At 38.6% G+C, this 12,945-nt stretch overlaps 2 protein-coding genes across 2 annotated transcripts; one reads left to right on the forward strand and one right to left on the reverse strand.

Annotated features, from left to right (window-relative positions):
- Window positions 1-1,373: 1,373 nt before the first annotated feature.
- Window positions 1,374-6,003, forward strand: zdhhc15b (zinc finger DHHC-type palmitoyltransferase 15b). The gene is made up of 8 exons (XM_035668941.1): window positions 1,374-1,506; window positions 1,874-1,943; window positions 2,305-2,337; window positions 2,426-2,546; window positions 2,735-2,867; window positions 3,057-3,183; window positions 3,533-3,651; window positions 5,291-6,003. The coding sequence occupies exons 1-8, from the start codon at window positions 1,422-1,424 to the stop codon at window positions 5,332-5,334; spliced, it is 732 nt and encodes a 243-aa protein (XP_035524834.1). The 5' UTR covers window positions 1,374-1,421; the 3' UTR covers window positions 5,335-6,003.
- A 156-nt stretch (window positions 6,004-6,159) lies between these two features.
- On the reverse strand, window positions 6,160-12,916 carry uprt (uracil phosphoribosyltransferase (FUR1) homolog (S. cerevisiae)). The gene is made up of 7 exons (XM_035668940.1): window positions 12,651-12,916; window positions 11,480-11,522; window positions 11,290-11,359; window positions 11,013-11,075; window positions 9,541-9,702; window positions 8,804-8,902; window positions 6,160-8,072 (listed from the first exon to the last, which is right to left on the reverse strand). Exons 1-7 carry the CDS (start codon window positions 12,881-12,883, stop codon window positions 7,966-7,968), a joined length of 777 nt encoding a protein of 258 aa, XP_035524833.1. The 5' UTR covers window positions 12,884-12,916; the 3' UTR covers window positions 6,160-7,965.
- Window positions 12,917-12,945: the final 29 nt, after the last annotated feature.

The raw sequence follows: 12,945 nt of genomic DNA on the forward strand, positions 1-12,945 counted from the left end.
ATACATATATCTATAATGCTATTATTTACTTATTTTTTAAAACATATTTTTTGTACATATGTAAAATTACTCTGCACTTTACTGCTTTGCACATTCTGGTTAGAATGCCTAACTGCATTTGCGTTGGTCTTGTACGCTGTAGCTTGTGCATATGACCAATAAAGTTGAAAAATTTTCTCTCCCCTCTAATCTAAAACCGAGACTGAATGTATCACAGTTTTCTTACCTAAAACTGTATTTTGGAGGTTGGGGTGGGAGTTTGTCATTGGTTTGCTCTGCAGCTTTTTAGTTTACAGTGGTATTCTGAAACACTTGTAAATAAAAACCAATCCCTTCCAGATCAACCTGAACAGGACTCTGCTCCTCCTGGGCTGCTGTTGGTCTGTTTCTCCCTGGGATCTGCGGTGAATCGCTCGCCGATGTCACCGATGGATAAATCCAGGAAAGTCCGTTGTAATCGAGGGCGCAGATCAGGAGGCAGAGCTTATGGGATGGGACTATGGCTCTCCCTCCCAGAGGTTTAGATGGCTGTCAAAAGGGTTTTCTCTTGCGAACCTGGCTTATAATCACCTCTGTGGCGTGTTGTGGTCGTACTACGCCTACGTCTTCGAGCTATGTCCGTGTAAGTAGCGAGGAAAGACTGCGGTTCGTGTGTTTGGGATTTTGGACGTTTTAAAGTGTGAAAATCGCAGACTTGCCGACCAGGCAGTGTGGACAAAAAAATAACGATATACCACCGAGCAGCAGCCTAGCAAAGTAAGGCCGGAAGTGGTTCAGGGTGTGTGCCTTTTTTTAGTTGCATTAAACGTGATGTTTTGGCCTTTTTTAAAAAAAGTGATACGCCAATTTAATTTGGTTAAAGCTCAGTGATTAACTCTGTATTCATGTTAAAGGACAGCGATAACCTGTGAATCTGGCTAGGTCGTGTTAGCCGTTAAATGTTGTTGTTCTTTTGGATAAACAAACAAACTAGTGTTTGTAGAGACACACTGTTGCTCGTATCTGGTATCCGGCTCTGTGTTTTTATTATTGCCATGTTCTTGTTTTTTTTTTTTTTTTACAGTTACACTCACCAACACGGTTTGAAAAAGTGAGTTACCTATCGTTCATGTGCCACAAGCAAGCAGTATGTTTGTCTTATGGGTTTGTTTTTTTGTAAATAATTGTGCCTTTTGTTTTGTTCTTGCAGGTGGGCATATCTACTGGTGTTTTCATGTTTGCTTTGTTGATGTTCTCCTGGACCTACTGGAAGTCCATATTTTCACCCTGCTGCATCACCATGGCAAGGGAAGGTATCCAGAGCTGGAACATGATGTTACTTGATGCACTGTGCTCATATAATCACTGGATGTGGGGCATGATGCATGTTTTTTTTTTTGCTCTAGTTTCAGCTGTCATACTCAGACAAGCAGAGATACGAGATGGAGGAGAGGCCAGATGCTCAGAAACAAATCCTGGTTGAGATCGCAAAGAAACTGCCCATCTTTACTCGAGCTCAATCTGGAGGTAAGTTGTTCTGCCGGGTCATTTATACGTTGTCCCCTGCAAGGATTTATTGTATTTTTCACTTATTTGCCTCAAAATCACAGGAGCAACAAGGCAGATAAGCCACAGTCCGTCATTTCGCACATAATCTGTGTACGTTGGAATAAGAAGTAGGCTAGGGCAATTAGCTCTGTGTGTGTGTGTGTGTGCGTGTGTGTGTGTGTGTGTGTGTGTGTGTGCTCCTGAGCATCTCCATCCAGAGTAATCAGCCAATGTATCTCTTTCATTAGTGCTGATTGCTAGACTAAGTCCTAGGCTGCAGGAAGTAAGTGAAGGGTAAGCTCGGCTCAAATGTCGTTCATTCAACTGGCCATCCTCTTGTCTCTAGCTATCAGGTTCTGCGACCGCTGCCAGGTACTGAAGCCTGACCGCTGTCACCACTGCTCGGTTTGTGAAACGTAAGTCACTCTTTCCTCCTCAATCCATTCAAATAGGGAGATCACCCTAGGCAAGGAGATATTTGTTGGCCGAAGACTGGTGTGATAATTAGAAGGTGTTGCTTTGTTGGCACAGTATCCCACAGAAAGAATATCCTAATGATCAATCAGAGCAGAGGTTTACTAGAACGAATGAGCAGACCGTGGTCAGGATACAGTGTAAAGTAGGTTGTATAAAGATTATTAGACAATTCACAGTTCATTCACATCAATTAATGATGTGAAAACTGTATTATGGCATTTATTTTTAACGTAAGGTAACGTACCTGCTACATTATCAAAATATATAGAAACAAAAATATGTTATGTTATTCCTTTAAAGATGTGTCTTGAAGATGGACCATCACTGTCCTTGGTAAGTAGAAACTTTTCCAGTACTTCCCTCTTTGAAGGAATGTGAGCAATCATTTTGTTGTGACAACAGAATTTGTTTTTTCTCTAAGGGTGAACAACTGTGTGGGCTTCTCCAACTACAAGTTTTTCCTGCTCTTCCTCTCCTACTCCATGCTGTACTGTGTATTCATTGCAGCAACAGTCTTTCAGTATTTCCTCAAATTCTGGGTGGTGAGTGTCATCAGTCTAAATCATCACTCATGCTCAACATCTGATAATGGAGTCATATGACCGGTCATATGGTCACCAGTGTTGCAATTCTATAACAATAGAGAACAAAAGCCTCTGTGAGGAGTTATACCTTTTTAAAACCCACCATTTTTCCTCAAGTTTCTAGTTCTCCTGTTTCTCTCTCCCAGGGGGACTTGCCAAATGGGCCTGCAAAGTTCCACGTCCTCTTCCTCATGTTTGTGGCGCTCATGTTCTTCGTCAGTCTCATGTTCCTCTTTGGCTACCACTGTTGGTTGGTGGCCAAAAACAGGTCCACTTTAGGTGAGTTTCAGTATCAGAAAACCCCTTTCGTTCTGCTCGTCAAGCTGCTCTCTCACTACCTCGATGACTTATGAATCATTTCCTGGGAGGAACTCTTGTGTTATAAATGTACGTCCTTTGTAAAAGTATATCTGGAGAACTTAAGCATGGAGACATATTCAGAACCACAGTTGTTTTTCTCTTTTCTAGAGGCCTTCTCAGCTCCTGTTTTTGTCAGTGGACCAGACAGAAATGGCTTCAATGTTGGTATACGCCGAAACCTGCAGCAGGTATTTGGAGAGAATCGGAGACTGTGGTTCATCCCCGTCTTCACAAGGTGAGTAAGATGCATAATTAGATTCTACTCCTCTTACTCATTTTACATTTGTAATGCACCTGTCGTCTTAAATCTTAGACATGGCACTTTGGTTTCCAAAAGAATACTGACAATAATGCTATACAACAAAATTATCATAATAATTACAACAATAAAAACACAGTGGGTATGGACAGTTGATAGGATGGACAATGTAACGTTAACTGCAGAATACAGAGTTGTTTTACATGTAGCAGTGTTGGAGCTAATGAACAAAATGTAGAATGGGATGGGGTCAGGAGATGGGATGAGGTAATGGTCATGGTTCCTTAACTAGCTTCTATCTTCTTTTGTGCAATGAACATGTCAGCCAAGGGAATGGCCACTACTTCCCCTTAAAGAATCGGAGTTCTGAATCCCACAACCCCTTATTAGCTAATGAGGACATGTGGGAGGAGTCAGATGACGGCTCTGAGGAAGGAAGCCTGGGTGAGTCATTTTAATTTTAATTCTACCGCACATTCTCTATAGTTCCTAGAACATAAGCTGCTTTTCAATATATTAAAACGGATCAGTTACATTGAGTGTAAATATATTTTTTATTCAAATAAGTATTTGCAGTATCAACGAGGACAGGTGAAACTGGAGCAATATTGCCCAGTAATCAGTAGTCTGACCTCAGTAACTGTGATTTTTTAGTGTTTTACTACAATAAACACAACACCTAATTCATAAAAAAATATGGATTTATGGGTTTAATTGGTACTACCAGAAAAACTGAATTTGAATATGTGCTCTGAAGTAATTGTTTTGTTTTGCCTCTCAGCACTTCTCTAGACAATGTGGTTGTATTTGAAACCACAATGTTAATATGATTTGAAAGCTTTCTTAAAAAGAGTCAGAGAGTAATTAAGAGTGAGAGTAATTTAGTACAATATAAAACAGTATTTTTTAAACTACTTTCAATTAAATTAAAACTGAATACTAGTAACGTGAGTGTCAAACAATAAAGTAAAGGTTCAAGTCCCTCTTGAGCAGCCTAATGTTCCACCTAATAATCACCATTATGTACAGCCACAGTAAATAGTGCCTCACATAACCCGAAAAGTTATCAGTGAGTCTTCACATAAAACGTGGGAAACATTATTATCACTGCAAACCCACCAATGTTATCTGCCACATTTATAAACCAACCCCACATCAGTCTGGGAACAATGAACAGAGACATTGAAAATGACTGTGTATAGCTGTTTTCCCAGATATAACCTTATCATGCAGTCAATTACTGTGGTGAATTTGGACAACTTTCACCTCTCAAATTACTCTGCACTTTCACTTGTGGTGAGGCTGTTAAGTGCCACATGCAGTGATCTCTTTACTTTTACCTTCCTCTAAAAGCTTGACATGGATTTTCTTCCCAAATAAAGATTCTTGGCACTGTCTTTCAGTTAATCATTAAAATGAGTAGATATAGTGTAAACGGATACTGATTTGTTGTTTTTCCATGTTGAGAATTCTTTAAAAAATATATTTCTTTAATTTATTGAGATCAATTCTGATTCTAATCACACTCTGTAATGCAACATTAGTGCCTTAGTGGTTTGTAAAATATTTTTAAATGCCTCAGTAACATATTAAAATATGATAACATCTTTGTTTTATTTGTACACACTTGAAAAATAGATGTGCCCTAAAAAATGCAGTTGATCTGCATCCATCTTAAGATCCCAAGTTGTCCATAACTCAAGCTTTCCATAGTCACGGTACTGGGCACACACACCTATAAACAAAAAGTACCTTCCAGCACCCGTCATAAGCCGTTAGGAGGACACACTTTGTCACTTAGGAGGAAAAAGGCTCAGAGACGCCATAGTAAAATAAACAAATGTGCACCGAATAAGTGCACATTCGCCTTCAAACCTGTCTTCAAATTCAGTAACCTGGATGCACCAATCTCCCCCTGCACAATATTTTGGTGTGTTTGGATTCCATCCATAATATTCTGCTACCACCTGGTGGTCATATGCAACATAATGTTAACTACTGTATAAGCTCAGTTTCAACAAACACTCAAAATAATGAATGCTTAAATTCTGTTCTTTTTTTTTTTCTTTCTTTTTCATTCCAGTTGAGGACCAAGACCCCTCTGTTACCATAGAGATGGAGGAATAGTAATTTAATGTAAGGACAATTTACACTGGTACAGAAGATGTATATTAATATCGCTCACACTGTGTATGAGGCAAATGCATTCAAAAATCATGTGGATGTTCAGACACTCTGAATCTCAATCTGAAGGGGGGCAGGCGTGTGGATTAAAACCCGCACTTGGATCGCCATTGCCATTGTTACCCAGGGGGTTTTACATAATGATGTATGGAGAAGCTTGATGGACAACCAGTAGCATCACCTCTCCTCTCGTGGACAACAGTATCAGTTTGATTTGGTATAAAAAATAAAAAAAAACCTGTCAAATATTACCTCCAAAAAAACAACTGCTATTAACTGTACCATGCGCCGTTGTATATTTCCCTCTGGTTGTTCATCTCAAGGCACTGACCTCTGTGGGATTATAAATTACTGTTAATTGGGAAGCTTCTGTCTGGCACTGTACTATTTTATATGCCTCTGTTTCAGTGTTGGGCTGTGAATTTACAGTGTTGCACCTTTAGAGCTTGGTCTGTGCGGGGTGGTATCTAAATTGACCTCACACCCATAATGCTCCAGAAGTCTCTTGTAGTGATTCCGTTGTCTGGCCTCTACCAGTTTGGGTCTTGCAGCATATTAACATAAGCTTTTACTTACTTTATTTTTATTTTTTTTCAATGAACATACGCATATTAGAATACCTGATTTAACCTTCGCCTTATAAATATATTTATTCTTGTGTTTTGGGAGTCCATTTCTCCTGAGAATGTATCCAGGATCCTGCTTGTGAGTAGACCGTGCCAACATTTTGGGCACCTTTTTAAGAAAGAACCTCTCGTATGCTTTAAATGGAGTATTTCAGCATTTAATATCGAGTTAAAATGCCATTACCAAGGTGTGATCAGACTGGTGACAGTAATTAAAAGAGAGAAAGCATAAATTTCAGCTCATTATGTCTGAAAATTATTGCTGAAGACTCAACCACAGTATTATGGCAAACTTAAAGGTCCAGTGTGTAGGATTTAGTGGCATCTAGTGGTGAAGTTTCCGATTAAGCTTACTGAACACCACTGGCGTCTGTATTTGTTTATGACTATTGTGGCAAAAAGCGCAAAGGGCCCTCTCTAAAGCCAGTGTTTGGTTTGTCCGTTCTGGGCTACTGTAGGAACATAGTGGTTCACCATGCTGGACTCCATGGAAGGGGCCCGGCAGTGTCTTCAGATAAAAAAACGTCTCATCCTAATGCAACAAAAACAATGATTCCTATTTTCAGGTGATTATACACTAATGGAAACATACCTCATAATATTATATTCCATTTCTGCCAATAGATCCTCCTAAATGTTACACACTGGACCTTCAAATGATGTAAAAATGAGACATACTGCAATAGACATAAAACAATAATTATCACAATCTTGTTTTCTACCATATCAACCACCCCTAGGAAGATTACAGTTATACATGTGGATGCAAAGTGAAATCTGCATTCATCATAGGCACAAAATCACCCTTTTGATCTTTTTAAACATGCAGATAACTGTACATATATGTAATGACTGATCCTCGTCCACTGGTTGGTAGAGGACAGCGGTCTTCTGCAATATGATGTTCTGAAATTTTTTCTACCTGTGTTTATGTATTTTGAAATTTTTAATACCAATGAAACACATTCTCCTCGAGACTGTTTGGATTATGGACTTGTATATTTAGCCAGTGTACATAGTTGACAACCATTTCTGTGATTGAGTACACCCATTTATTCACTATGAGTAAAGAGTTGGGCCTTTAGCAAACCTGGATGCTGTTGGGTGTCTTTACCTTGCCTCATCAGATCTGTTTTTCTACTATGTTGGGTAAGCCAAATTAAATGCTGCTCATGTCTGATAAACATACATAACATACAGAACTAATTTATTCATTAAACCCGTGTGTCGTTTTAACCGAGGTATGATTCAGTGTTTGAAAGCATGTATAAAACATTAGGAAAGATGTGGATGTTGAATGTTTCATGTAATCTTGTGTGTCTATTTATTGTTATAATGTTCAGCTATTTTCCTGTGTATTGAGTTTACTGATTCATAACTGCTGCAGGCGGTGTCTGTATATTTTGCTCCATCAAGTGACACTTAAAATAAACTATTGAAGCAATGTGCTTTCATCTGATAGTAGGATATTTATAACATGAGAAGATGACAAATTATACCCACATTGCAGACAGGAGTTCAATACTGCTAGAGCACATACAGTATGGTCCCTTTTAAATTGTCTTTGGAGTATGTGATTGTGGTGCTTCCCTTTTTTAACACCTCCGAACCACCAAAGGTAGTGATACTGTTTCACTTGCTGTCCTGTCTGTTAACAAATATAAATCCTTTATTTTCCATCAGTTGTTGTAACATGCAAAATAAAATTATCCAAGTTGAACTCTTTATATGGTTCAATGTTGTTTTCTTTCTTATGCATGAGTATACACAGCAAAAACACGATAATAAATACAGCTGATCAGATTAATCATTTCGTGTCAGTTCAGGAACTTTGGAGATAACGTAGCAGTATTTGGCACAACAAGGAGAACATGAGATACATTTAAATAAACAAGACAAAATATACTCAAAGCAATTTGCGGATCATGTTCCTCAGGTTGTCCTTGGTTCAGTCAGTGCCAAAGTACCTCTGTCCAAAGTGTGTCGGAGCCACTGGATGAACCTCCGTGGTCAAGATGGTGATATCTGGGAACTCCTGGATTATAGATTTGGCTCCTAAAAAGTAAAAAGGGTATTTCACTTTAGATGAAGTGTTTAAAAAGCAAAAGCAAACTTATTTTCTATAATTAAGTTGCCATGAAATATGGTAGAGACATTAATCGGTCTCCATCAATTAATCAAACTAAAGATGAATCCTGTTGACTTTGGTGACTTTTCATTCCAAGCATAATGTTTTCAACTTTTGTTTGTCTTGGTGTGACAGGAAAGTCTGATCATTAAAATCAACAGGCTTCATCCTCTTAGGGGTTTTATGGTAACATGCCCTTCAGATTCCCACATTTCTTGTGTTAAAGGACCAGTGTGTAGGATTTAGTGGCATCTAAAGGGTGAACTTGTAAATTGCAACTAACTGAACTTGCGAAAAATGCAAAAGGCCCTATCTAGAGCCAGTGTTTAGTTTGTCATGCGGACTCCATGAAGGGTGACCCGCGGCATCTGTAGATAAGAAGGGCTCATCCTAACGTAACGATAAATATCCACATTAAATGTCATTGCAATCTGGCTAGTAGAAAACTACTGTTACAAGTCAACAGATTGCCCCATAATGCCCAATATTAGGTTTAAATAAGCATTATTGTTACCAGCAGTATAGTGTATGAAGACAATGATACAGCATTAACAGGAGTGGAGAGGAGATTGGAGACTAAGTGTGTGTGATCTGGTGGGTAAACAAAAGTAAATCAGTGATGAGCTGCAGCTGCAGTGAACTGGCTGTGGTGGTGTACCGTGAGGTGTGGAGAAGAGGCTGAGGAGGATAATATGTCTGGGCTGGACTCCGTGTTCTATCAGCACTTTCACCGCCTCAATCACAGTGTTTCCTGTACCTGCAGACACAGAACATTTCAGGCTTGACATTTCATATTGCAGCGTTCGCAATGTCAACTTATTTACAGGAATACAATAATGTGTTCATTTAAACTATAATAGACTGCTGCAATCTGAAAAAGGTACTGAGCTGTGTGCTGATTGATCTGCCCATGAGTCTAGACGATTGGCAGGCTTTAATTTCTGACCCTGTTAGCATGCATCACTGTAACTATATGTTCCATCACTCTGACATCATAAAACATACCTTCAACCTGGCTCGGTCACCATTACATTATTTTGAAAATTGAAAGCAGAAAAATGCTGCTTTGTGACATTGGAAAAACCAGGGCTATTAGGATACTATTTTTGTTGGCCCTCATTATGCTATTCAGCAGCTTGGTGGCTATCTCCCAGGCAGTGTATAATTTCCCCCATGAGAGCTATAATTATCAGAACAGTGTGAATGGGCCAGTATGATGCGGAAATGCAGACTTGGTGAAGGTCAACTCAAGGGAGATTTCTCAAAATGAATAAATACATGAAACCATTTTTACATTTGCACAAAAATAGACATCTCTTGACATTTACGTGCTACTGAGGGCGGTAAACTGGAGCCATCAGTAAGATAAACTGTCCTCAGCCATTTGTTACTTACTAAGGATTGGGTACATGAGCAGCACTTTTCTTCTGTACACATCTGGAGGGAACTTGGCGTAGTAGACTTTGGCTTTCTGTGTCTCCTCATCACTCTGAATGAGGATCTTGCCGATCCGGATGGAGCGGCAGCAATCCCGGAGACCCTGCTCCATGGCCTCACCTGTGCGGAGATACAGAAAACAAAGTAGGATCGAAATGTTGTCTGATCATTTAAATAAATGTGTTCTTTGGGCCAGTGTTGCTTGTTTTTATATCAGTACTGATTTCCAAAAGGTCTGACAACTACATGTGACATGGCTATGACTATACTCTTTATGAGTATGTCAACAAGAAAAATCTTGAAGCTTTTATATGTTAGGAATAGAAATCACCAGAGGGCTTTTAATTATCAAAATACTTCTACAGTTTTATTGCAGTTCCCTATTGGTTTGAGACAGGCTGCATATTGTGATATACTGAATAATAATAAAACATGTTATAAGTTAGTAAAATAAGGTAATGTAGATTTCTCTCTGTTCAGCTTGCCTCTGCAAATGTGATCATCAAGCAGAGAACACTCATGAAAACGTGCTTAATATTCTGTATGTCTCTGAACACACAAAGTTGACAAAGTTAAATCCACCTTTAAAACTAGAGTTGGGACCGATCCCATCCAATAAGTGCTGATATTGACCTATTTCACATATCGAACTGTATCTAGAGTCCATTGTTTGATGGTATTATGGATTATAAAATGTGTATACCGGTAAATGCAATTTTAAAGGCCATAGCCAAAATGCTGTAGCACAAATTAATTAATTTCTTTCTGTGAGTTATACATACAGGCGGAGCTTTTCCTGGATCATGAACCCACCAAAATGTAACATGAAACAGTCTGCAACTAAGTGAGCCAGTAACATTTTCTAACTCAACATGTCTTTGGTTTGGATTTTTTTTAGTCTCGAAACACAGAAAAACAAGACCACAACTTGCGATGTGCTTCAAGCCAACACTCCGGGGAGTGAAAGTCCTACGATTTAATTAAGCAGTATCAATATCGGCAGATATCTAAATTCAGTTATCAGATCAGAACTGTGAAAAAAAAGTGCATCTCTATTTAAAACTTTAATAAAATATCAAGCCTTGGTGCCTATACACAGTGTGTTAATCAAAATGTCTAAAAAAAATATTACTTGCGTGGAGAAAATCAAGTACAGCATTGTATCGGCCTCAGGGTGCGATGTAAAGTTATTCTATTGTTTCATTTAGTATTCAAATCTATTTCACTGTAAGAGAAGAAGTGACTGCTGGTTAAAAAAAAAGTGTATGACCCAGAGCACACAACAGCCTGACCTGATGAATATGTGCAGAACACAATGTATAGCACAAGTGCAGTCAGCACAAATCACATTTACACAGAAGACATAATGTATGCCCTCACAAAAGGAGAGATTCTAATTTGGTAGGTGAGCTTCTGCAGGGTTAACTTACCACTCCTCATTATGCTGACTCCACAGTTGCCTCTTTCAAACTTGACACCTTCATACTTGTACCCTGAGGTGGGAAAGAAATGAAGTAGGAACATTCACAAGTGTAGCTGGTTTGAACAATCCCACTCAGTCACACTGCTGAAGGTAAAACACTGGACGGGATCCCGACACTTATTTTGCATTTAGGTTAATACAATTGGTCAGCTCTATCCAGCTTGTTCCTGGGGAGATCTTTACATGTTTATAGGTCAGAGTCCGAACTTCAAAGACAGCCTCACCTGTTGGCGTGGTAACAGTGCACTCCGAGTATGGGAGCTGATTCAAACCCTCTTCAACTACTAGTCTGATCTGTTGTTGGAGAAAGAAAAAGCTTTCAACTTGTGGCTTATAAACACACACACAAACACACACACACAAACACACAAACACACACACACAATATGTAGCATTCATGAGTCATGCTCTTACCAGTCGATCAGCACAAAACACAAAGTCTCCTCTGCTGGTTGTCCTGAAAATATGAATATAAACATTTGATTAGATGGTTCAAAATGTACTTTTGTTAACTGTCCACCAAACCTATTTTTTCTCTCCAGTTATGGTTAGAAATGTAAAGATAAATCACGATAATATGTGAAGATACAAGACGGTAAGATGAAAGATTAATCGTGATATCAATCGTGGAATCAAGGGGAAAATATTTCATTTTCACTTTTACAATGAAAAGGAAACAAATATTGTTTTGGATAGTTTAGATTCTACCTCATAAACAACAAAAAGGATTTTATAATTTCATCTGTGATTTGATTTGTATTGTGAATTGTATCTAATCATGAGTTGAGTGTTTTGTTACATCTCTAGTTATGAAACATAACTGTAATGTGGTATTAGTAAATAGTAAGGAAGCTGTATTTACACAAAACCACTATTACTATTTTGACACTTGTGCAAAAATGTTGATTTTATAATTGCAGAGGGTTTAAAAATGGTGTCGTTGAAATGATCAATTATTATAATAATGACAAAGTAACATTTAACCCCTTAAAATCCAGTTTCCTTTTATTTCCCCTTTAAGTAGCTTTAAGGTGGGAAAATAATCTGAATCCACATTGTCCTGACAGCATCACATATACTTTATATCCTTTATCAGCTTGTTCCAGATCACCACTGAGGCTTTTTGACGTTCACGCAGGAAGTGAAAATATTAATTGAACTGCATCATTCCATCAATATTGTTGTAAATGTAAATGTAAGTGGGATTGAAGAGGATAAATTGAATCGGTCACATACCCTGGATGATCAATATGTGTGTGTTTCATTAGGTGTATCACTATTATACACAAACCACATATGTATAGATTACTCAAGGGCCAAAGGATATATCAGTATACAGTTATTTGGTACAGTTATTGGCAAAGACTGCATGGGATTTTAGATATAATACTGCCTAAAAGGGCCTTTTTCATAAAATAAAAAAGAATCTGAATTAATTTGACTGTAATATTCATATTAAATGCTATTTTTCTACCACTCACTCACAGTTTAGACGCAATAACCTACTGTTTCTCCTTGAAACTGCCCTACACATTATAACCACCGTTATGACTTATAAGTGGAGATAGAAGAGTAGGGGACTCACTTGTCTCTGATTATAGTCTGTAATTCACGGATCTGGTCATTCAGGGGGAGCAGTTTAAGCTGAGGGCCCAGGTTGTCTTGGTTTACGGGCTGTATGGAGGCATCAGTAGGTTCAGAGTTGGACAGCACTGCAGGCACACTGCTGCTGCTGCTGCTGTTTGCAAACCTCACTTGCTTCATTGGGTGCTCCTGACCACTGTTGACACTGTTCAGTTGCTGATTGTGGCATGGCATCCTGAGCAAGAGGTTAAAAGGTCTCCCCCCCCCTCTTCTTTTAAAAAAAACTATGCTAAACT

The sequence above is a fragment of the Morone saxatilis genome, unplaced genomic scaffold (assembly GCF_004916995.1).
Source record: "Morone saxatilis isolate NCDOM2014 unplaced genomic scaffold, NCSU_SB_2.0 Contig22, whole genome shotgun sequence".
Lineage (NCBI taxonomy): Eukaryota > Metazoa > Chordata > Actinopteri > Moronidae > Morone > Morone saxatilis.

Coding starts and splice junctions, on each gene's coding strand:
- zdhhc15b (XM_035668941.1), top strand. CDS start 1,422: ATGGAGGAGAGGCCAGATGCTCAGAAACAAATCCTGGTTGAGATCGCA. Junction 1,507..1,873: donor TACTCGAGCTCAATCTGGAG/GTAAGTTGTTCT, acceptor TCTTGTCTCTAG/CTATCAGGTTCTGCGACCGC. Junction 2,547..2,734: donor ATTTCCTCAAATTCTGGGTG/GTGAGTGTCATC, acceptor TCTCTCTCCCAG/GGGGACTTGCCAAATGGGCC.
- uprt (XM_035668940.1), bottom strand. CDS start 12,883: ATGCCATGCCACAATCAGCAACTGAACAGTGTCAACAGTGGTCAGGAG. Junction 11,360..11,479: donor TGTTTTGTGCTGATCGACTG/GTAAGAGCATGA, acceptor CTCCAACAACAG/ATCAGACTAGTAGTTGAAGA. Junction 8,903..9,540: donor GCTCATGTACCCAATCCTTA/GTAAGTAACAAA, acceptor CTGTGTCTGCAG/GTACAGGAAACACTGTGATT.